At 42.1% G+C, this 26,126-nt stretch overlaps 1 protein-coding gene across 1 annotated transcript in view; it reads right to left on the bottom strand.

Moving 5' to 3' along the window:
- Positions 1–442: 442 nt before the first annotated feature.
- Positions 443–26,126, bottom strand: part of LOC146975644 (NACHT, LRR and PYD domains-containing protein 3-like) — a 151,676-nt gene continuing 125,992 nt past the window's right edge. The window contains exons 8-10 of the mRNA XM_085796640.1: positions 5,418–5,591; positions 1,204–1,250; positions 443–1,060 (exon numbers count right to left, since the gene is read on the bottom strand). Coding sequence (XP_085652766.1) covers positions 534–1,060; positions 1,204–1,250; positions 5,418–5,591 — 748 coding nt within the window. The 3' untranslated portion in view covers positions 443–533. The remainder of the gene's footprint in view (positions 1,061–1,203; positions 1,251–5,417; positions 5,592–26,126) is intronic.

The raw sequence follows: 26,126 nt of genomic DNA, 5'->3' as shown, positions 1-26,126 counted from the left end.
ATGACAGATGTAATGATGAACATTATCCAGCTGTTTCAGATAAATAAAAGAAGTAGGCCTATTATAATATAATATTGAAGCGATATCACACGAAAGGGAGTGCTGTTGTACTGCACGGGTGTGATTCAGTTGCAGGCACAAGGCCGTAGGCCAAGTGCCGCCGATAATCACACCCGGGAATGTCTCTTGTCCAATCAAATTACTTGGTCGGAACTAACTGTTGTATAATATACATTATTTCATAGCATGGTGAATGTGCAGGTCACAACTTGTCCAACTAAAGCTAAATAAAAACAACAGACGAAAAATGCTATTAACACACGTTTTAATTCATTCAAATTTCTTAAAAGCAATTTTGTGAGAATTTTTAAAAAATATTTTCAGAAATAATGACAAAATGTGCGTCTCAGATGAATTTGCGGTACATGAATGTAAAAAAAAAAAAGAGTAAGAGACAGAGACAGACATGTAGAGACTGAACTGTCTGTTTAACAGTGAGAAGGTTTCTGTGACAGGAGGAGACTCTGATTCACTCAACACAGAGACACTGAGGAACCAGAACCGAGTCTAAACCCAGGATACAGAGGTTCAGTGAAGGTGGTGTTGAAGGTGTAGATGTGGATCAGTGAGTCAGAGGAGACTCCGTAGAAGGAAAGAGAGCCAGCAGGACAGTCCACATACACTGCTACTCTGAGATAGACAGAGGAGTAGGAGGAGGCGATAGGTGTCCCTATGTTATTGTGACAGACTGAGTAACCACCGCCAGAGCAGTTCAGACTCCAGGACTGATCGTTCCCTCCAAACACACTGTCTCTACTGTTTCCTTTCCTTCTGATTCCTCTGTAACTCACTGATATACTAACCCCTCCTCTCCACTCGACCTCCCAGTAGCAGCGACCAGTCAGACCATTTGAACACAGCAGCTGAGGCAAGCGGTCAAATCTGTCTGGATGATCAGGATATGACTGATCCTCCTCCACTTGTGTTGCCTTCCTGTTGTTGTCAGACAGTTTGATCTTTGTGTTCACTGTGTTTGTGTCGATTGTGAGTCGACAGGAATCTGATGGAGAGAACAAGACACAGCTGCAGTTATTGATCATGTGATCAGTTATTGACAGTTTGATGAAGACTCATGACGTGACGTCAGTGATGTGACAGTGTGAAGATGGTTGAATGTGCTGCTTAAAGTAAAAACACACTTACACTTCCTCAGACCTGGTGTCAACCATCGGACTACACCTGGCTCCACCCTGAAAGGAGGAGGGGGGTCAGAGCAGCACGTTCTCTGTCAGCATGCACATATGGACATTACATGGCTCTCACACACACACACAGTTTTATCACTGTGTTCACATGGAGGCTGGTATGTATGGATGAACACTGAGCACAGAGAAGAAGGAGCCAGAGTCTTTATCTAGTGATCATACAGAGCAGGAGGAGACGAGGAGGAAACACTTCATCATGTGTTTTCTCCATGTGATGTCACTTCAGCTTCAGACACTTTCAGGCCCAATTCCAATCCGACCCCTTACGGACTCACTGACTCTGACGTCTGTGAGTGTGTGTGAGTTACAGGGGGTCTCGGCATAGCAGTGCATGTCCATATAACAGTTGCAAATGGATACCAACTGTCTTCGTAACAAAAAGACACACCAAAAAACATCCAAATACCTCCATAGTGCTCATATGTAATGTCCGTCTTGTATTGAAGACCCGAAATGCGAAATTGTTCCGAAAAAAATTAAATAAGTCTATATTTCAAGCTTGTTTGTAACGGAAGCTCCTCTTCCTGGTCCATCCTGACACTGGCGCAAATTGCGCGAGATTTGGACGGACCAGGAAGAGGAGCTTCCTGCTAAATGACAAGAAAGGGAGTCATTCTCAGAAGCAGGGATAATTTTACTGCAAATTGTTGATGGAAACTCAGATATTGAGTTGTATGATGAAGAAGATCAAGATGCAGTGTCTGTAGCAGAAGCAGAGGAAGATGATTCAGAGCTCTGAGGATGAAATTCAGGCAGGGCAAGCAGATGCAGTGGAGTCAGATTAAGCAGAACAGTCCACATCTAAGTCCAGTCAGTGTCCACTGTGGAGCAAACACATAACTTCAGTATAAGAGTGACTACCAGTTTCTGGGGAAGAAACCACTTAAAGGGATAGTTCACCCTAGAATGATATTTCGCTCATTATCTACTCACCCTCATGTTGACTAAGGGCTGGAAGAAGTTTCAGAGTCCTCCGTCCCTTCTCTGAGTTACAGGGGGTCTTGGAGTAGCAGTGCATGTCCATATAACGGTTGCAAAGGGACACCAGAGCTCTTCGTAAAAAAACACACACCAAAAAACATCCAAATACCTCCATGATGCTCTGTCCAAATCTCGCGTGATTTGCGCCGGCGTAAGTGCGGTTACTGCGAATCACGCGAGATTTGGACGGACCAGGAAGAGGAGCTTCGAGAAGCTTCCGCTACAAACAAGCTTAAAATATAGACTTATTTAATTTTTTTCGGGACAATTACGCAATTTGGGGCTTCAGCACAAGACGGACATTACATACGAGCATCATGGAGGTATTTGGATGTTTTTTTGTGTGTGTTTTTTTACGAAGAGCTCTGGTGTCCCTTTGCAACCGTTATATGGACATGCACTGCTACGCCGAGACCCCCTGTAACTCAGAGAAGGGACGGTGGACTCTGAAACTTCTTCCAGCCCTTAGTCAACATGAGGGTGAGTAGATAATGAGCAAAATATCATTCTAGGGTGAACTATTCCTTTAAGTTCCTTGACTTCAAACTGCTCCTTGGTGAAGAGTTGATTACTCAGACCCAAGCTTGAATCGCAAGTGACAGCGAAGATGACTACACTCCCCCATGTCAAAAGTGAAAACCACAGCCAAATGCAGCTCTGAGACATTATGACATCATCCAGAGATGGTGGACGAAACACACGCATCAAGGTGTTGCAGATCCGGCTGCAAGAGCTAAACATACTGTATGTGATGTGCACGAAGTGCAAGCTATTTCCAAGAAGGGGAATTGCTTTTTGAAGTATCATACCAATTGCACAACAAAGCAAAACAAAACAAAACAAAAGTGATGATGCACAGTTATGTGGATGTTAAACTCATTCTTATTTTGGCTTTTTGGTATATTCTTTGCGACAAACTGGTTACCATCAAGGTTCAGTTTCACATGTATGGCGTTCCGATGTCCACTGTAGTGGACACATGATATCTTAAAAATTAAAATTAAAATCCTTTTTTTTTTTTTCAATATTCTAATTACCTTACAAAGATTGGGGAATTTAAAAAAATAAGTGATTGGACAAATTTTTTTTCCTGGTAGTCAGGAGGTTAAGTCTAGGCTTAAGACCTTCATTTACAACAGAGCTTTTAGTCAGGGCTAGTTCAGGCAGCTCTGAACCATTTTATAGCTATGCTGCTATAGGCTTAGACTGCTGGGGGACACATCTGGTTACATGGTGCCCCCCCCCCCCCCCCCTCTCCTCTTTCTCTTCTCTTCTCTTCTCCCCACCGGAGCTCCATCTCCCTGCACCAACCGCCGCCTGCATTGCCCCCCCCTTTTCCCCTGCTGTTAAACTAGACTGCCCTCCCTACTCTCCCTGCCTTTCCTCCCACCAGAAGCTGCCTCCATCAGCTCTTGTTAACAATTCCACATTTCCCACATTCTGTGTTATAAACTGTTTTCTTAGCTGTATACAATATCTGTTGCATGTCTGCCTGTCCTGGGTGAGGGATCCCTCCTCTGTTGCTCACCCTGAGGTTTCTCCAATTTTTCCCTGTAAAAGGGTTTTCCATGTAGTTTTTTCTCAGTCGATGTGAGGGTCTAAGGGCAGAGGATGTTGTTATGATGCCATGTAAAGCCCTTTGAGACAAACTGTTTGTAAAAACGGGCTATACAAATAAAATTCCCTTGCCTTGCCTTGCCTAAACTATATAAATCAAACCACAGCAAGATAAATCAGGAAATACAAAAAGATATTGAAATGGTGATGGTCCACATACTAACACTAGATCTCAGCTCATGAATTCAGATAATCAGGATGAATGTTTTACCAAGGCTTTTATACCTGTTCCAATCCCTACCGGTAGAGGTCCCACAGTCCCAGTTTATGAGCTGGAATAGGATAATATCAAGGTTTGTTTGGGGTGGAAAAAGACCTAGAATAAGATTGGAGACTCTCCAGCTGCCAAAAGAAGAAGGCGGGATGGGACTTCCTAATTTGAAAGCATACTTTCATGCAGCCCAGCTGAGGTATATTGTTGGATGGTGCAAACCAGATTACACTGCAAAGTGGAAAGAGTTGGAAACACAGCTTGGTGAATACCCAGTACAGAGTATTATAGGAGAGGAAGACACATACAAGGTGATTAAAAACCAAGTAAACCCAATTACAATGTTCACATTAAAATTATGGTTCAGCATAATAAAAAAACATAAGATTCAGAAAGACGCTAATTCATTAAAGTGGGTAGCATATGATAGCAAATTCAAACCAGCTAGATACGATAAAGGGTTTAAGTGGTGGACAACCAAGGGAATCACAGCATGGTGTGTGCTAGTGAAGAATGGACAGCTGGAGAGTTTCCAAAATATAAAAGAAAAATATGAATGAATGACCAGGTGTGAACGGGGCCATAGAAAATGTTCCAGCTCCTCCTCCTCTATACAGTCATTACGTTTACATGACACTTGAAAAAAACGAATTATTGCCTTAATCCGACTATAACTGGACAACTGAAGTGCATGTAAACACCTTAGTCCGACTGAAATGGGAGTTGGAGAACTCAGATTAAGATACCCAGATAATGTGATTGGAATTCGATTTTCTCCGTCATGTATACACCTTAGTCGGAGTACAACTGGACAATGCATGTGCGCATGCTCCACAACCGTAGAGACGGCACCAAGTGGAGCAGAGAAGCCGCCCGAACCCCGCAAAGTAAAGAAAAAAAAAACAACGTCAGCGCAGATTCAATGCATTTCACACATACACAGCGCAACCAGCCAGATTGTTTTATGAGAGAGAGAGAGAGAGAGAGGGAGGAAAAAAGGAATCCCGTATCCTATTCTCAGTGCGCATCCAGCCCAGACTGGTGCGTCTGGTCGGGAACTGCAGTTGAGAATTTATTATTAAGCTTACTAAGTCGTTTATATTCAGTTTTGTACGAGGTGACAGAAAAGTCAACAGAACAGGGGGCGTATTAACCCGCTGAAACAATGGGTGATGCCGCATGAGGGGGCGGACCCCGTCAGTTATTCGATTTTCTCAGTTGCATGTATATTGAGACAAGGACAGAAGTCCGACTTGACGCCAAAATCGAATTTTGAGCATAGCTCGATGAAGCTCTGCATGTAAACGTACTGACTGTGTGTGGCTGCAGCAGCCTCTACATACCTGAGAGAGTCCAGTCTCCAGTCGGGATCCTCCAGTCCAGCAGACAACAGCTTCACTCCTGAGGGTCCTGGATGATTGTAGCTCAGGTCCAGCTCTCTCAGATGGGAGGGGTTGGAGCTTAAAGCTGAGGCCAGAGAAGCACAGCCTTCCTCTGTGATCAGACAACCTGACAAACTGAACACACACAACAACACACAGGAACCCTCTGTCAACACCTGCTGCTGTGTTCAAGTGTCATCAGATAAACAGCTGGATGGATCCTCACCTGAGAGTCTCCAGTCCACAGTGTGGACTCTCCAGTCCACCAGACAGCAGCTTCACTCCTGAGTCCTGCAGGTTGTTGTTACTCAGGTCCAGGTCTCTCAGACTAGAGGACTGGGAGCTGAGGACTGAGGACAGAGCTTCAGAGCTTCTCTCTGAGAGGCTACAGCTGCTCAGTCTGAAGAGGAATTCAAGGAAAAACACTCACATACTCAATATGATGTAAATTACATGTTAGAACCATTATTACAAACCACACCCCCTAAGGTGATATAACCCTCTGACCTTTGACCCTCTCTTTCCCTCCAAACATTTGCCTGAAGACAATGTGACTGTACTGACCTCACTTCCTTTATTTATTGATTTAAGTTGCTCATGTTCTTTGAATGTTATCATATTGATTTCTATCTTATTCTATAGACCCGAATTTGACCTTAAAGTGAATCACCAAAACTGTGGATGTGTTAATTAAGTTTAAGAAAATAACTTCTTTATTATTTGTTTGATGTTAGAACGTGTAATGTTCCTTTATTATTTCATTGTACAGAACAAATCATCCACTACCTACACCAACCATCATCTATATTGTTTTCTCCAAACAATAAAATATTGGAACAGATTCCTGGAATCAGTGTCCTTTGCATCGCCCTCCCACCGTGAGACGGATTGTGACTGCGCATGTGTGGCGTTTGTGAGAGCCTGTCGGAGCTCTGTCACTCTTACCCCTTTCCCACTGGCCAAAAAACCCGTTTAAACCCGCTAACAATCGGCTTTTGGTGGCAGTGGGAAAGGCGCACCAAGCTCGGCAAGCGACGCGGGTTAAAATCGCCTTTAATCGGCTCGGCTCCGAACGGCTTGCAGTGGGAACGCCAGACCCGCGTCAACCCGCTAATTTACGTGATGACACTGAACGTTACGTGACGCTACGTCATCGCGCCGGTCACGTCTCATATCACGTACTAAAACAAAGCTCTGCTCCGCTCTGCTCTCATCCGAGACTGGGATCAAAAGATCAGAGAACACTGACCAAAAACGATAGAAAAAAAGAAAAGAAAAGAAGCGACAGTCTGTTTAACTGACGTGTTGTGCCGCGGACGTCCGTCATCCGGCCGCAGCAGACTCTCTGTCCTCCGCGGTCCTGGTGCTCCAGGTCAGCCAGCCAGAGAGTCTGCCTCGGCGGACACACCGCGGCGGGCGGCTGTGGCATGACTGTGTGTGTCTCTTGCACCGCGGATGAGAGCGGGGCGACTGGTTTATGCTCTGTCTGATCCCTCAGCGGGGGGTCAGACTCGGCTCATTTTGGTCAATGTGAAAGGGGCCAAATGCCGATTGTTAGCGGGTAGACCCGCGTTTAAAAAACCTGCGTCGACCCGCTAATTTTAGTGGGAAAACGGCTTCTGAATCCTTTTATACTCCTTTTTTAACTAATTCCTGTGATTCTTAAAATGCCTCTCTGCTTAAATCATGTCTCCTAAACAGTGCTCTCTATTTTGGGTTGCCCATTTTACCAATCGGACGGACCGATTGTTCGATTTTATTTTATTTTAGTCACCAGCGCCACTGACCCAAGGCTCCATTGAGGTACCGCCGGATTTTAGCACTGTCACTCTCTTTCGTGCCTTCATCCACACCAAACGGGCTGGGCTGCCCACCCTTTCCTGAAGGAAGTCCCTATGGCTTTTTCGGCTCACGTCTGAGGTCACTTCAGCACCAAAGTGACCCTGGAGTGAGTTGCTTTTAACCTAACTGCTACAGCAGCAACCGATAGGAAAACTTTCACTCAGAACATCCAGTATACAGCTTCATCTCAAGTCTTCTCTCCGCTGTGGACTCCTGTTGTGGAGCCCTCACGGCTAAGTCCTGTCCTGTGTCACTCCTGAGCTACTGCTAACTGCACCCGAATAATCACCATAGCAACGTCAACAATAACAAGGACACCAGCGGCAGTGCTACTAGCTCTTTCCGCTACCACTACTGTGTTACTGGCCACAGCTGTTTTCATCCTGTCCCCCTGGTCCATCCCCCAGCCAACCTCAGTTGTGCATTGCTAAATATAAGGTTGCTCTCTAATAAGACCTTTTATATTAACCTCTTCATGCAGAGGCCATTTTTGGCAATTTCCGCCTGTTTTTGTATCACTGCAATTAAAGCTTTATAACCACAGAAGTACTAATCCCACAACTATGGTTTATGGCTTAAATGAAAGACAACCTTTGTCCCTTTACATCTATATCTATAAAATATTGAATTGAGTCATTCCATAAAAAATTGAGCTTCTGAAAATACATTTTTTTTTGGAAAAAAAAAAAAACGAGTTTGACATTTTTGGTGAAAAGGTGATATTTCAAAATCCTAATTATAAAACAGGTTGAATTTTACATATATGGTTCACACACTCCCTGTCCACATATGTACCAAATTTTAGGTTGATATGTAAAACTACTGAGGCACTATAGAGTTTTTCCCAAGAGTGTCCCTTGGCGATGTCCAGTGTGCAAAACCTGTCCAAAATTGTCCAATTTGGCTAAAATGCACACTGCAAGATTTTAGTGAGATTTTTTCTTTTTCCAACAGATAACCTATTGGGGCCAATCACAAACTTGATGGCTTTTAGGAACATTAGTTACATAAGTAAAATGCCATTTGAAAATTTAATTTAGGGGGATTAATATTTAGTGTCCAAAACCCATCCAAACAGGAATTTACCTATTTTCGCCTGTATTATATTGTTATTTTCCTTTATAACTCCAGAAGTAAACATCCCACAGCCAGTGATGGCTTAAATTAACAAGGACATTTGAAATAGAATAGAAATAGAATAAAACATTATTACATTAAAACTGGGGCAGTAAAAACAAACTTTTTGTGGAGACTTGTATTGCTTACTTGTTGACACTAGGGGGAGAGACAACCACAGGAACCAGCTGGGTGCAGGCTTAAGCTTTGCCCAATCAGGGATCATTATATATCAGGTTACACCTTAGGGTCTCTGCTATTGGACCAAAAAGTTTTCACCCCCGTGACTTTGATTGACAGGCGACGAGAGATGCGCAAAGCGGGTGCGCAGTCTGACGGATAATAGCTCATAGCATTAGCACTGCGGGTAAACGTAACCTACGATGGATTATCTGGTCACGATGGATAAAATCGAGCCCCGGATTATTTTCGAGCACATCTTCAGCTTTAAAGCCAGGGTAAGCTTGTAATTTTATTCAGTGTTTTAGTGGGTCTATTATTGATGATTGTCCGTATTTTTCGGCACTCGAAAATGACTTCCGGGTTTGTTTGTGTTGAGTGAGCAGGCTTGTTTACAACTTTGATGGGGTAAAAACTGCATTTTTGTTCTTTGCTTTTGTTTATATGACAGTATACGATTTTTTGGTGGTGAAAGAAGAGGTGTACAGATGGTACATATATCGTCCCCTTGGAATTATAAGGTTCTATCTGCACTCTGACCAGATTTGAGATATAGAGGTTTAAAGTTTTTGCATACTAAATAGCAAAACTGATATGTGGAACAAGTTTGTTTTATATACTGGAATTACAGACACCTGAAGTGTATTCTAAATGTAAAATATTAAAATCCTAGAAAATTTGGAAAAGGTGTTTTTTCAAACAGGTTAAATGCAGATAGAACCTTATAACTCTAAAGAACTCAAAATCGGCTTGGAATTATAAGGTTCTATCTTACAAAACATGAAAGGAAACAATGATTTCTAGAGAATACTAACAGATTACTAATAATTTACTTGTAGACAACACTTGTGTAGTGTAGATAAATTGTCTGGTGCAGTGAAATTGTGTCTATTATTATTATTTTCCCCCATTTCCCTTATTTGATAGCGTGGACATAAAATGCAGTAGGCTATGCCTAGGCTAATCTCTCTCTGTAGCTCAATGTTACATTAATGTTTAGTTTCTCTCTTGTTTTTAACTTCTGTCCTCTGTCATAATGCTTCTTTCTGTAACCCTAGCTCTACTATCAACTTGCCTCTGTCGCTTTGCCTGGTGCTGTGTGTTTTTCTCCTCTTTTAGCTTAGTTTTTGCCTCTCTAGCATTTCAGGAAAAAAACAACAACAACACAGCATTAAAGAGACAGTAGTAAATCAAACAATATCACTGGTGTAGACACATTATGCACAGGCTATTTTTAAAATTACTAACATTAAACATCATCCTGTAGGCCTATTATTTTTAGTTTACTGGTGACAGTCTCATCAGCTAGCTAGCTAGCTCGATGACTGTGTCCTACTATACCCTTCTAGCTACTGTAGCTAGCTAGCTAGCTAGCTTATTGAAAATCATAACCCTTTCATACAGTGTTTACCTGCGAATGTTTACAAAAGACTAAAGTAATGATAGCAAGCTAGTGCTAGCTAGCAAGGTAAATTAGCTAACAATGATTCAATGATTACCAGTAGGCTTCTCTTTGGCAAAATCTACAAAGACAGAGAGGGTAAAGAAAAACATAAACTTATTTTTTAGTTTTTATTCATTGTTGTACAGTAGGCAGTACAGCTCTGTTCTATGCTTCCCTGCCTTTACTGGGCAGCATTGGCATAATAAAGAATCAGAACATGATTGGTCCTTGTGTTTGTATTCCGAGTGTTGATTGGTTCACGCAGATAGAACCTTATAAGACCAAGATAGAGTTTGAGTTTGCAGATAGAACCTTTTTGTTTTCCAGATTAAATGACCAAAAATGCATGAAACTTGAAAAAACACCTCATAGTATGTTAATAAGTAGTACCAGAGCTGGAATATGTCAATAACTCAATTTTGACAAAAATGTCAGATAGAACCTTATAATTCCAAGGGGACGATATGTTTAAATCACCTTCGTTGTTGACGTGACGTCGCTTGTGGGCTGCCGTAGTCTGATATTGTTTGAGACATTTTCAGTGACTGTGAAAAAACCGTAGCACCTAGAAACTTCATTTTTTTTTCTACATGTTGCCGAAAGTGTCCTTAAAAGGTCTGTGGTGGAGTTTTAATTACACCAGGCCTACTTTTCGTTATATTAAGGACGCCGTTCATGTGTTATTGATTTGGGACGCCGGCGTCCCAACCACTAGGGGGCCTGCGTGAACAGGTTAATGATAAAACTATTTGCACTTCTTCTTCCTCACCGAGTGCTGGCTGTCCTCCACCGCAAATGCTATTCTTACTGAGGCATCCCCCCGACTGCAGCTTTTCATTTTCTGCTAGGCAAGACAGATCAGGTGGTGGTCTCGCAGTTATCTACTCCAATTGCTGTGTTGACACTACATACTGTGCCGTTGCAATGATCTGCTATATTTATTTATTACACGGCTCTATTGAATGCTGCTCTCTGATTGGTCCATCGCTGCGTTCTGCGATCCGTTATTTCTGAATAGTTAGTTAGTTAGTTAATGACCGTCATCAAGTATAACAGACCGTTGCTAGGGACGCCGCTCTGATCAGCGCAGCACAGAAAATAGAAACTATGCAGGATATTTACCTTATGTTTCATTTTTACCGTCATTAAACAGCTTCGGACTATATGATGTTAGATAAACGACTTGTAACTTGTTACAAGGAGAGTGGACACAAATGCACCCCCCCATAAACAGTAAAGTTAATCTCTTGTTTATGACAGATATGACTACACACAATACACACATCGTAACACGTGTATGGTAATCCATCGATCCACTGGTTGATTATCAAAGGCTTCAAATGCACGGCTGGAAGGAGGCTCAGCAAAACAGCGGATGTGACCCGTCTTGCAGATTCGCTAAATAATGCTTTATAAATCGATGGAAGTCGTATTTTGATCAACTTTATGTTTCAAATTAATTATTTTACTCGTAGACCGTGTAATAAGCGGAATAATGTATAGTTGGTCTGTTGTTATGGAGAAATAAACCCCTTCATGTTGTATGAAACCATACAACCATACAACCTGTCGGGGTTTATTTCTCCATAACAACCTCCGAATTATACATTATCCCTTACTTATTTACTTATTAATTTATTAGCGGGCGAGCGGCCGCATCGTCACGCAACCATAACGAAAAACTGAAAACAAATGAACTATCATCTCTCTCAGCAAACCACAATCAGCCTCGGCATCAGATACTAAGCATATATTTGGTATCTCCCATCAGGAAAATTCTAAAGAAAAAAGAAAAAGAGAGACGCTCTGCGATGCATCCTTTACGCACAGCTGTTTCTGATTTCATTCCAGTTACGCATGGTATTTGTTTATGTTGTGATGTGTGCACACGGATTTAAATATAGGTTACTAAATATGAGTGTCTTTATTAATTGAAAAGGGGTGTGTGTGTGTGTGTGTGTGTGTGTGTGTGTGTGTGTGTGTGTTTTTACTGGGCAACGGCTCTCAATATGTCAGAGCAAACCTGGGTAACAATATCAGTAACCTCTTCCCAGACTACTTTTGCACAGTCAGCCCGTGAGGTCTGTTCGTGTGACCATATATTCGGACACTGCGAGCTTGGACCTCTCGGACCAGAACATCAGTTTCCTCCTGTCTCACTGCTGCCTCCTTCTTCCATGGTGAAATGAAACTTGCACTGCGCCGGTGAGAGGGAAGGAGGCGGGATTGCGCCTCACTTCACGAAAATTGCAAACTGCGCCTGGACACACCCAGTGGGCGTGGCGCAGGCGAGGCGCAGGGCAGGTCCGCCGCACCTGCGCCTAGTCTACGAAATTAGAGCCCAATTTAACTACATGAAGATAAGAATTCCAAAGTATGGAGCCTCTGTAAGCAAAAGAAAACAGAGTATGTGTAATGCGGCAAAAAGGAGGATGAAGTTTAACAGTGTGTCTTGTGTTGTAAGGATGGACCTGAGAGTTAACTGTAAAGAATTCATGAAAAGATTTTGGCAGCAAGTGGGAAAGATGAATATATAAAATATGCATGATTGAAGTATATTAATATCGCAGACTGACAATATGTGAAGTTTCTTAAACAGAGGGACAGATGGAGACAAATAATTAGAGAAGGTGGTTAATCTAACAAATTTCTTTTGTGTGATTAATAATTTCTGTAAATTAAAAGGATAAGTGCTGACCCAAACAATATCACAATACCTGAGATGTGGATAAATTAAACTATAATACAGTATATTTAAACCATTCTGAGATATGAAATCACACATTTTTCTGATGATACCAATAGATTTAAATACTTTGTTATTAACAAGTTTAATATATTCGGATCATGACAACCCCTCATCGGGGTCAGCCCTATGTTCCCATAGCCCAATGATCTCACAGCCCTATGTTCCCTCATTTCTAAGAATTTTTTTTTTCACTGAAAATTTTGAAAATTAGGCCCTATGTTCCCACAGCCCTATGTTCCCATAGTCCTATGTTCCCTCAGACCTATGTTGCCTCATTTCTAAGATTTTTCTTATTTCTAAGAATTTTCTCAAAAGGAAACTCTAAGTCAAGTCATTTTTATTTTTATACCGCATTTAAAGGGATGATTCAGAGTAATTTCAACCTAGGGTCCTTTGCACCATGACCTCGAGCCAAACGCCCCCTCCCAGAAGCTTGTTTTCCCTTGCTCAAACAGTGGTCGAGTTACCGTTATTAACCGAATGGTGCTAACGTTACCAAGTGGCTATCCTAAATTACCCCACTAATAATGTCTGGGATTCCTGGTGTACTTACTGTACAAACTTTCTAATGCTTTGTTTACTACTACTAAGACTATTTTGTCCTACTGTAGAAGTTTGTTGTCTTGCACTAACTCATGGAGGTGAGTTGTTTAGAAGGGGTCAGCCCCATGTTCCCAGATTTAAAGCAGATATCAGCTTCACGGCCGTTTCGGCTAATGCTGTGTTCAAGGCAGGCTTTTGAAACCGTAAGTTACAGCTTCAAGTCACAACTACGACTTGGTAGCGTTCCAGGTAACCCATAGCTCGTGTTTTTACCGTCCTGTTGTCTGTGAAAGTTCCCTATAACGGCCACTCGTAACTTCCGACCCGTGAACTCGTACCAGATCGAACTGGTATGACTTCACAGGAAGGAAAAACACAAAGTACGAGTTTCTTTGAACGCACCATGAGTTAGCAGCCCCCGCCCTTGTCAGGCATCAATTGGTCCTCGTGCTACGTCACCACATTCACGCGCATCCCTTGGCTGCACACACAGCCCTTCATGCCGTTCTCTCTCCTCATTGGATAACACTTGTATCCCACAAGGAAAATTTTCTCCTCGGGTTACAGCAGAGCAGAGTGACGGAGAGACTCGTGTTTAGGCTGAAATACTTCATGTAAGTGATTGCTGACGGAAAATAGGACTATTTAGGACTTATATTAACAAAAACATTCCACTGATATCTGCTTTAACTAAAAGCTACATTACATCTGTAGTCAACTGCTACTGGATAATAGGTTGGGTGTATTTGACTACCAACTTGGGAGAAATGGGGATAAAATCTGATGCAAATTGATCATAATGGAAATGTGGGAACATAGGGCCTAATTTTGGAAAGAAAAAAAAAAACCTTAGAAATGAGGGAACCTAAGGCTGAGAGAACATAGGGCTGTGGGAACAAAGGGCTGTGGGAACAAAGGGCTGTGGGAACATAGGGCTGTGGGAACATAGAACTGAGGGAACAAAGGGCTGAGGGAACAAAGGGCTGTGGGAACATAGAGCTGAGGGAACATAGGGCTGTGGGAACATAGGCACGCTCCCCTCTCATCAATTAATACTACCAAAAATTTGGTAGAGGAAACCTGGGTTATATCGTTATCCCCAATAGTGATCTTAGCACTGGATTTACTTTTTTTTTCTTTTTTCCTGTAAATATAATTTACAGTTTTTTTTTTTTTTTTACATTTATCTGGAATCTCTAGATTAGATTACTGTAATGTTCTCTCCAGTCTTCCTGCCTCTACTACTCATAGGGCCTGATCTACTAAAATCCCCGATAAGGGGTGCTGAATTGCGTGCTCCTGGTAAAATTGTGCTTGTTTTGTTAGCGCACAAAAAACAGGTGATCTACAAAGAGTAACCCACTAAATGACAGCACGCGCAAACCGCAGTATTTAAATGAGTGTTTTGCGCGTGGTAATTGTTTCCGCCATGGAGAGTGTGGACAGAGAGCAGGATGGTGGCAAAGACAGAATTAAATTTGTTCCAATAGATTAATAGAGAGCTCAGGTGGGACACTCCGGCCACACTCTGATTTAAACTCTCTGACCAGAGGGATCAAAGACAGGGTGAAGGCAGTCTCTTCGTCCCGGTCCCGGCTCCGGAGCTGAGCAGCCACATACTCGAGAGGGAGGAGAGGAAAGGAGAGGAGAGGAGAGCACAGGAGGAGAGACGTCCGGCGTGCGTAACGGCGCTTAAATTACTTTTAACACACCTGAAAAACTGCTACAGTCCGCTGGAATGACCCGGATGCGAGGAAATGCAGAGATATAAGAGCATTTTCCCTGGCAGGTATTAAATCAATCAAAGAAAAAAAGCTGAGCCAGACAATACTTGCCTTTCAACGTACTAAATAAAGATGCAAAAACTTCCACCGCAATCCGTTTCAGGTTTGGTAAATCACGTTGCATGTGCTAAATAAATCTATTTGCATCTAGTCCTCCCAATATTTTGCACGTTCTGGCCGCAACGCCCCTATTTGCATATTCATCAAGGCAAACGCGCTAAATGCATTGCGCATGCTTTTTTGCCCGTTTGAGATACGCAATCCTCAGTGCATTCGGTTAGTAGATCAGCTTGCACATTTTTTTGCGGGTGACATCAAGTTTGCACACGTTTTTATACAAGCAAACCTATCAGGCCCATAGTCTCCAACTCGTGCAGAACACAGCTGCTAGAATACTGACCAAAACCCATACATATAACCCCTATCCTAGCACTTCTACACTGCACCGGTTTCAGTTTAACCTCCTTCTACCTCCATCACCAGCCTCTAATCACTGCCACTAACAAACTATGAACCTGAAGAATCACAGATATGAGTTACATTTACAACTAAATAACAAAAACAATGAGACTGAGAACATATTTTACTACTTAAACAATGAGTCATATTCTACTGAAAGTGAAAAACCATGTGTAGTGAAGGTAAACTGCATGTGGAAATATTCAGCAGATTTTTTCTTTTTCTGAGTTTTCACTTGTTTGTTCATTAAACTGCTTCAAACACTCAAACAAACTGTCTTCAGCAGTAGTAGATGTGTCTGTACCGTCTGAACCACAGCAACATACTACATACAAGTGTCATCAGCAAAACAGCTGGCTGGATCCTCACCTGAGAGTCTCCAGTCCACAGTGTGGACTCTCCAGTCCACCAGACAGCAGCTTCACTCCTGAGTCCTGCAGGTTGTTGTTACTCAGGTCCAGGTGTCTCAGACAAGAGGACTGAGAGCTGAGGACTGAGGACAGGCCTTCACAGCTTCTCTCTGAGAGGTTACAGTAGTTCAGTCTGAAGAGGAATTCAATGAAAAACACTCACATACTCAATATGAAGTAACAGGTTAGAATCATAAATACACAACATTTCAACACCAACCTGAGAGTTTACAGCGTTTGTTACTCAACATGTTCTAGTTTGTATAAATAGATTTGTAGTTAGATTTGATTATACACTGTGATCTTTCACTCATCTTTGTATATTCATATACTTGTTTTGCTGTTTGTACATATAGTCAGTGTTAAAATCACAGACTCCACCCTGCCTGCATCACCACAGTCACACCTAACCACACCCCCATTAACATTTCTGTGTTCCCCACATTTGTGTTATAAACTGTTTTCTTGTCTGTAACAACATCTATTGCACGTCTGCCCATCCTGGGTGTGGGATCCCTCCTCTGTTGCTCACCTGGAGGTTTCTACCATTTTTCCCTGTTAAAAGGGTTTTCTACTGAGTTTTTCCTCAGTCGATGTGAGGGTCTAAGGGCAGAGGATGTTATGATGCCATGTAAAGCCCTTTGAGACAAACTGTTTGTAAAAACGGGCTATACAAATAAAATTTCCTTGTCTTGCCCCTAAGGTGATATAACCCCACCCTCTGACCTTTGACCCTCTATTTCCCTCCAAACATTTGCCTGAAGACAATGTGACTGTACTGACCTTACTTCCTTTATTTATTGATTTAAGTTGCTCATGTTGTTTGAATGTTATCATATTGATTTCTATCTTATACTAGAGACCTGAGTTTGTCCTTAAAGTGAATCACCAAAACTGTGGATGTGTTAATTAAGTTTTAGAAAAATAACTTCATTTATCTTTATTATTTGTTTGATGTTAGAACGTGTAATGTTCCTTTATTATTTCATTGTACAGAACAAACCATCCACTACCTACACCAACCATCATCTATATTGTTGGGGTGGTATTTAGCTCAGTTGGTAGAGCACCCGCCCCCCCATGTGTTGAGGCTACAGTCCTCACTGCAGGCGGCCCGGGTTGAGCAGCCCTATCCTGCATGTCATTCCCCCCCATCTCTGCCTCCCATTTCTTGTCTCTCTCTCAGCTGTCCTATCCATTAAAGGCCAAAAAAGCCCCAAACATATGCTTTACAAAAAACAAAAAAACATCATCATTTATATTGTTTTCTCCAAACAATAAAATATTGGAAAAGATTCCTGGAATCAGTGTTTTAATGTTCACACCACTTCAGATGTTCAGTGAGCCACCACCACCAAATGCAGTTTAGTTTCTTCAGTTAGTGTTTGTGTCAGTTCACACATTAAAAGAACTCCTTATAAGTTCAGTTCATACAGATCAAAATGAACTAATGCATGTTCATTTGTTCTGTTTATTTAAATAAATAATCTGCTGTTGTTTTTCAGAAGAACTTAATTCTACCTCCATCACCAGCTTCTAATCACTGCCACAAACTATGAACCTGAAGAATACAGATATTAACCAGTCATCATCATGGGCCAGAAAGTCGTCGGTCCCTAAAGACCTTCTCCCTCCTTATCCTCCTCGGTTACACCCCACCTTTCCGAAGCCCCGCCTCTCCGAAAATAGACTTCCATTCATCGTAATAGCGGGGTTTTCTATTTTTTCTAAAGACCCCTTTTCTCCGAAAAGGCTATTGGGGAAGCCCCCCAACTCCGAACGGACAGACGGACATAATCAGAAAGGAACCGGAGGCTGTGCAGTCCACAATGCGCATTGATCCTTTTTTCCTTTTTGGGGTCAAACGGATCATGTGCATAATTAACTGCAAAACAAGCAAATACTTCACATTAATGACATGTAATGTTCATTATGCTTCTAGCCTGGTCTTTTTACTAAACTTAACCAACACCTTTCTTCATTGCCTAAGCCAAGTCAGTCAGCTGTCAGCACGAGCGGCGGCTGCAGCAGCCTGTGTGGGAGATCTCCAACAACGGAGTCGGGAGAAAGCAAGTGGGACAGATCTGCCCAGTCTCTGAGCAGCGCACGTTTCACAGACAAGGCGCAACACAGAGTGTAAACAACGTTACGCGGTTCAGCACCTTGGACATTGGACAGCTGCGGGGGGGAGGGTGTCGGAACAGCGGTGTTTCGAAGTGGGGGTATTTCGGAACAGCGGGGTGTCGGAGTGGGGGACAGCTCTCCATTCCGACACCCCTCCACTTCAACACCCCGCTGTTCCGAAATACCCCCACTTCGAAACACCGCTGTTCCGTCACAGTCCCTCCCCCCCGCAGCTGTCCAAGGTGCTGAACCGCGTGACGTTGTTTACATTCTGCTTTGTGGCTTGTCTGTGAAACGTGCGCTGCTCAGGGACTGGGCAGATCTGTCCCACTTGCTTTCTCACCCACTCCGTTGTTGGAGATCTCCACACAGTAAAAGAAATACCGGTACACTTTTTTTCTCCCCCCCTGCGCACCGCTCGAGCGCGGCTGAACCCGGCTTGAGCTCACAGGGGCGCGAGGCTGCTGCAGCCACCGCTCGTGCTGACAGCTGACTGAGGGAGATGCTTTGGTTGGGTTTAGGCAATGAAGAAAGGAGTTGGTTAAGTTTAGTAAAAAGACCAGGTAGAGGCTAGACAGACTAGATAAGAAGCATAATGAACATTATATGTCATTAATATGAAGTATTTGCTTGTTTTGCAGTTAATTATGCACATGATCCGTTTCGACCCCAAAAAGGAAAAAAGGATCAATGCGCACTGCGCACTGGGGGTTTCCCCCAATAGCCTTTTCGGAATAGCGGGGTCTTTAGAAAAAATAGAAAACCCCGCTATTACGATGAATGGAAGTCTATTGTCGGAAAGGCAGGGCTTCGGAAAGGCGGGGTGTAACCGTCGGAGTGGAGGTGTGTCGGAATGGAGAGCCGTCCCCATCCTCCTCCAGCGGTGCCGTGGTGCAGCATTACGCATGGGGCTCACCGCTATATTTATATATTTACTGTACAGTAATTAGACTGGTCGTTAAAACCTTGAATAATTTGTTGAATCAGTTAGTGGTATCCTCCATCCTGAAGTATATTCTGAAGAATTAACGAACATGACACTTTTCTTTTTGCTGGTTTTTGTGATGAACAGCATGAAGTAGGACTGATAACAAAACAGAGTGTAACGATTGTGTGAACGATTACTGGCTTTTTCCCATGGCTTTGATATTTAATTGACTCTTGATCATATGTTCACAGTATCATAGGAATATATCTAGTTAATCTACACTATGTTAGAACTGGATGCTTTATTCCATGCAGCCGCGCCGTCCTCTCCTCCTCCTGCGCTCCGGGAGTGGACAATATGACGGTGAGATGGAGGTGATTAAATATAGAGAAGTAATTTTGATTTTGAATTTTCAGTTAGATTCTAACATGTTGCTGAAACATCAGTCCAATGCAAAATAACGCTGTTGAATTAAATCACCATGACAATTGATGGATGGATCGATCTAACGCATATGAGTTGAAATTAAATGTGTGAAGGCCGATAATAAAAACATAATCGTTCTTCTCACTCTACATTTCTTCAGTCTGACTTCAGTTCACCACCACACCGTCTGTGTCGCCAATTCCCCTTTTCCTCCAAACCATGTGTACGCATGGGTCAGAGTTTGCTTAGGGCTGCGCACATTCTCCCGTCAAGTTTGTTTTTTATAGATCACAAACTTGGCGTGGAAAGTCACGTACGCCACTTCCAGGCCCCGTTCTGTGCGTACGCAACGGTTATAAACGAGACCCCTGCACAGTCAGACCCCCACACGTTCAGACCCCTTAATGCCACCTTGTGGTTGACTGTAAAATTGCAACTGCAGTCTGGACCCGCACTATGGTTTTTTGACAGGGCAAAATCCAAATAAAACGCCAAGATCTAATTGTTTGTGAAGCTTGAAACACTTTTAAACTTTTTTTTAATAGCCTATAATGAAATAAAATACTTTTAAATGTTCTATTGCATGGGGTTACTATGCTAATGGATACAGATATGACAGATACGAAATATGGACAATATGGATGGCAGTAGGAATGTTGAGTATCGAACATGAATCACACATGTTCGTTTAATGTCATAAAAGTTTTTGTCGAAAATCTATCTGACAGTGTGGGCCAACGTTTCCACAAAAGTATGACATTTTATATTTTATGAACATGTTGGCCGACACATATAGCCTATAATTTTATTTATGTTTAATTTAAGCACGCAGTATTAAAAGTATCTCGGTTTCATTAACTTAAACAAAATGTGACGTGCAAGACTATCGTAGTAAACGCATTTGTAACGGAACAGCTTCGGTGATGATACACTGGCTGTGTATATACTGGCCTAATCCTCCGGTCAGAGAAAACGCAGCAACTTCTCTCCTTTAGATGATTTTATTGACCTCTATCCAAATGAACAGGACACTGTAGTGTGTAGGTGTGGTTTGTAATGTCTGCAGAAGACAACAATAATAAAACAATGTGAATAATAATTAACCTACTATACAGTAGCATTACGTGTCATACTGCACGATAATTATCGTGCATCCCTAGTAAAAATTTCATAAAACCTGTTGTGTTCACTCTGGTGACAGTGAACGCTGCTCAAGTTCATCATTTATAAACTGATTCATTCATTTCAACATTCACTAAAAATATGAACATGTCCAATGAAGCACAGCCTTCCTCTGTGATCAGACATCCTGACAGACTGAACACACACAACAACACACAGGAATCCTCTGTCAAGACCTGCTGCTGTGTTCAAGTGTCATCAGATAAACAGCTGGATAGATCCTCACCTGAGAGTCTCCAGTCCACAGCGTGGACTCTCCAGTCCACCAGACAGCACTACTGAGTCCTGCAGGTTGTTGTTACTCAGGTCCAGGTCTCTCAGACTAGAGGACTGGGAGATGAGGACTGAGGACAGAGCTACACAGCTTCTCCCTGAGAGGTTACAGCTGTTCAGGCTGAAGAGGAATTCAAGGAAAAACACTCACATACTCAATATGAAGTAAATAACAGGTTAGAATCATAAATACACAACATTTCAACACAAACCTCAGAGTTTACAGCGTTTATTACTCAACATGTTCTAGTTTGTATAAATAGATTTGTAGTTAGATTTGATTATACACTGTGATCTTTCACTCATCTTTGTATATTCATATATTTGTTTTGTTGTTTGTATATACCGGTATACAGTCAGTGTTAAAATCACAGACTTGACCCTGCCTGCATCACCACAGTCACACCTAACCACACCCCCACATGTGTTCCCCACATTCTGTGTTATAAACTGTTTTCTTGTCTGTATACAACATCTATTGCACGTTTGCCCGTCCTGGGTGAGGGATCCCTCCTCTGTTGCTCACCCTGAGGTTTCTACCATTTTTCCCTGTTAAAAGGGTTTTCCATGTAGTTTTTCCTCAGTCGATGTGAGGGTCTAAGGGCAGAGGATGTTGTTATGATGCCATGTAAAGCCCTTTGAAACAAACTGTTTGTAAAAATGGGCTATACAAATAAAATTGCCTTGCCTTACCTTGCCTTGCCCCTAAGGTGATATAACCCCGCCCTCTGACCTTTGACCCTCTATTTCCCTCCAAACATTTGCCTGAAGACAATGTGACTGTACTGATATTTGATACATACATGGTCTTTCCTGCCAATACACTATGATGATTACTGTATTTAACCACTTAAATCACAGAAGCATAAACTGATTTGTTGAACTCAGCCTGATGTAAACATTAATAAAACTCAGTAACCAATCACACAGGCAGCTCCATGTTGTCCCTGTGTGATGTCCAGGGACAGGTCAGGACAGTCTGAAGACAGAGAGCTCTGAGGTTGAAGTCTGCACCGTGGACAGTGACAGGCCTGTAGCTACGTCTTGACCACATGTCAGCTGTTCAGCTGCAGCAGAGGAAACTCAGCTGTTCTCAGCTCCACCGCGACCAGCACTTTTTTTTTTCTTTTTTTCAGTTAAGCTCCGGTAGCGACCAGGATACTGTAAACCAGCACATATCGCATGTTGTTTTTTTATTTTTATCAAAGCTTGGTAGCTGTGCTGATGCACTGGGTCAGTCTGAGCTGCGTTCAGGCTAAAACTCAACAGGCAGCTCAGTGTCGGCGGCTTTTTAACTCGTTACTCACTGGTTTCTGTGTGTTAGCGATGGTACAGCCTGAGACCAGTATACAACAGTAGTAGATGTGTCTGTACCACAGCAACATACTATTGATGCTGGGCCGTCTCCACGGAGATGTCACGTCACGTGAATTTCATAAAACCTGTTGTGTTCACTCTGGTGACAGTGAACGCTGCTCAGGTTCATCATTCATAAACTGACTCATTCAGTTCAACATTCACTAAAAATATGAACATGTCCAATGAAGCACAGCCTTCCTCTGTGATCAGACATCCTGACAGACTGAACACACACAACAACTCACAGGCTGCTGTGTTCAAGTCTCATCAGATAAACAGTTGGATGGATCCTCACCTGAGAGTCTCCAGTCTACAGTGTGGATTCTCCAGTCCATAAGACAGCAGCTTCATTCCTGAGTCCTGCAGGGTGTTGTTACTCAGGTCCAGGTGTCTCAGACTAGAGGACTGGGAGCTGAGGACTGAGGACAGAGCTACACAGCTTCTCTCTGAGAGGTTACAGCTGCTCAGTCTGAAGAGGAATTCAAGGAAAAACACATACTCAATATGAAGTAAATAACATAAATAGTATCATAAATACTTGGGCTGTCAAAGTTAACGCGTTTTTTTTTTTTTTTTTTTTCCCAATCGTCCGTTAGTTCAGCCTGGTGAGGGAGGGGGGTGGGGTGTGTGTGTGTGTGTGTATGTGTGTGTGTGTGTGTGGGGGGGGGGGGGTCTTATAATGTTACAGAAAACCTGCATATGTTTTTTCTCCTCATCCTACACTAGAGAACTTGTTCTTCTTGTCACCAAACAAGGCTGCTCTCTCTCTCTGACACCTGATTTTTAAAAGCATAAGAAACGCAGATCTGGATGTTTCTTATGCTTTCCATTCATATTGCTGTTATTTCAAGCAAAAACGAAAAATATTAACTCAGGAAATTTTTAGATTAATCGCGATTAAAAATTTTAATCGTTTGACAGCCCTAAATACACAACATTTCAACACCAACCTGAGAGTTTACAGCGTTTGTTACTCAACATGTTCTAGTTTGTATAAATAGCTTTATAGATAGATTTGATTATATACTGCGATCTCTCACTCATCTTTGTATATTCCAATATTTGTTTCGTTGTTTGTATATATACAGTCAGTGTTAAAATCACAGACTCCACCCTGCCTGCATCCCAACAGTCACACCTAACCACACCCCCTAAGGTGATATAACCCTGCCCTCTGACCCTCTCTGTCTCTCCAAACATTTGTCTGAAGTCCAGAACGCCTGCTGAAAGCATTCACACTATTGTTATTCAGTTCAGCCATTTTGACCCTACATGTGATCGTTGCAGACAAGCTCCTGCTACACTACTGCACATGTTTTGGTCATGCCCTATGTTATACAGTTTTTGGCATTCTATCTTTGAGGCATTCTCCAGAATATGTGGGAAAACAGTGCACCCATCTCCTTTGATTTCATTATTTGGTGTGGCTCCGGTGGGTGCCGTTTTTTCTGGGAACCACCTAGGTATGATGGCCTTCTGCTCTTTGTTGGCCAGGAGACTTATCCTGTTTAACCTCTTCATGCAGAGGCCATTTTTGGCAATTTCCGCCTGTTTTTGTATCACTGCAATTAAAGCTTTATAACCACAGAAGTACTAATCCCACAACTATGGTTTATGGCTTAAATGAAAGACAACCTTTGTCCCTTTACATCTATATCTATAAAATATTGAATTGAGTCATTCCATAAAAAAATGGGCTTCTGAAATTACAATTAAAAAAAAAAAAAAAACAGTTTGAAATTTTTGGTGAAAAGGTGATATATCAAAATCCTAATTATAAAACAGGTTGAATTTTACATATATGGTTCACACACTCCCTGTCCACATGTGTACCAAATTTTAGGTTGATATGTAAAACTACTGAGGCACTATAGAGTTTTTCCAAACAGTGTCCCTTGGCGTTGTCCAGTGTGCAAAAACTGTCCAAAATTGTCCAATTTGGCTAAAATGCACACTGCAAGATTTTAGTGAGATTTTTTTTTTTCCAACAGATAACCTATTGGGGCAAATCACATACTTGATGGCTTTTAGGAACACCAGTTACATAAGTAAAATGCCATTTGAAAATTTAATTTATGGGGATGAATATTTAGTGTCCAAAACCCATCCAAACATGAATTTATCTATTTTCGCCTGCATTATATTGTTATTTTCCTTTATAACTCCAGAAGTAAACATCCCACAACCATCAGTGATGGCTTAAATTAACAAGGACATTTGAAATAGTTCATTTTGTCTGTTATTATTATTTTAATTAAACTTGGGGCAGTAAAAGCACACTTTTTGTGGAGACTTGTATTGCTTACTTGTTGACACTAGGGGGAGAGGGAACCACAGGAACCAGCTGGGTGCAGGCTTAAGCTTTGCCCAATCAGGGATCATTATATATCAGGTCACACCTTAGAGTCTCTGCTATTGGACCAAAAAGTTTTCACCCCCGTGACTTTGATTGACAGGCGATGCCAGCTGCGCAAAGCGGGTGCGCAGTCTGACGGATAATAGCTCATAGCATTAGCACTGCGGGTAAACGTAACCATTGATGGATTATCTGGTCACGATGGATAAAATCGACCATGCCGATTTTGTCGAGCACATCTTCAGCTTTAACAAGAGGGTAAGCTTGTAATTTTATTCAGTGTTTTAGTGGGTCTATTATTGATGATTGTCCGTATTTTTCGGCACTCGAAAATGACTTCCGGGTTTGTTTGTGTTGAGTGAGCAGGCTTGTTTAAAACTTTAATGGGGTAAAAACTGCATTTTTGTTCTTTGCTTTTGTTTATATGACAGTATACGATTTTTTGGTGGTGAAAGAAGAGGTGTACAGATGGTACATATGTTTAAATCACCTTCGTTGTTGACGTGACGTCGCTTGTGGGCTGCCGTAGTCTGATATTGTTTGAGACATTTTCAGTGACTGTGAAAAAACCGTAGCACCTAGAAACTTCATTTTTTTTTCTACATGTTGCCTAAAGTGTCCTTAAAAGGTCTGTGGTGGAGTTTTAATTACACCAGGCCTACTTGTCGTTGTATTAAGGACGCCGTTCATGTGTTATTGATTTGGGACGCCGGTGTCCCAACCACTAGGGGGCCTGCGTGAACAGGTTAAATGGAAAGATGCTTCCCCCCCAACGTATGGCCAATGGGTAAGGGAAGTTATGAGTTATGTTCATTTAGAAAAAAATAGATATACTGTAAGAGGGACCACTAGAAAATTCTATGTCATTTGGCAGCCATTTATCTCCTTTGTGGAAGGCATGGCAGCTATTAACATATCTATGTAACCCAAATGTATGTTTTTGTTTTTTGTTTTGTTTTGTTTTTGTTTTTTTTTGTTTGTTTTTCTCTTCTTATTTTCACTTCGTTATAGTCTTCTTTTTTTTATTCACCTAGTCTGTGTATGTGTCAATCTGGATGTATTGAAATTTTCTTGGGTTCCAGTACAAGTGGGTGGGGGGCACGGGAAGTTTGTTTGGACAGGAACTAATCTTGGACAGGAACTAATCTTGTTTGTTCCATGTGTGAATTGTATTTCTTGTGTTTGTTATATTTGAAAATAAAAAAGACCTTGATCAAAAAAAAAAAGTTGTGGGGTGGTGCGTGGCGCAGTGGTTAAGGTGGCCGCCCCATGTAGAGGCCACAGTCCTCAACGCAGGCGTCCCCGGTTCGAATCCCACGTCGGGCAGACATTTCCTGCATGTCATTCCCCCTCTCTCTGCCTCCCCCTTTCCTGTCTATCTCACTATGCTATCAAATAAAGGCAAAAACGCCCAAAAAATATACTTTAAAAAAAAAGAAGCTATCATAGTTGTTATGAATCTTGCCTATGAAAGGGTGGGTTAATGGGTGGGGGG

This window comes from Trachurus japonicus, chromosome 13 (genome assembly GCF_045865225.1).
Source record: "Trachurus japonicus isolate A0001 chromosome 13, Traja_1.0".
Classification (NCBI taxonomy): Eukaryota; Metazoa; Chordata; class Actinopteri; order Carangiformes; family Carangidae; genus Trachurus; species Trachurus japonicus.
The sequence above is the reverse complement of the archived record's forward strand: the minus strand, read 5'-3'. Positions and strand labels throughout refer to the sequence as shown.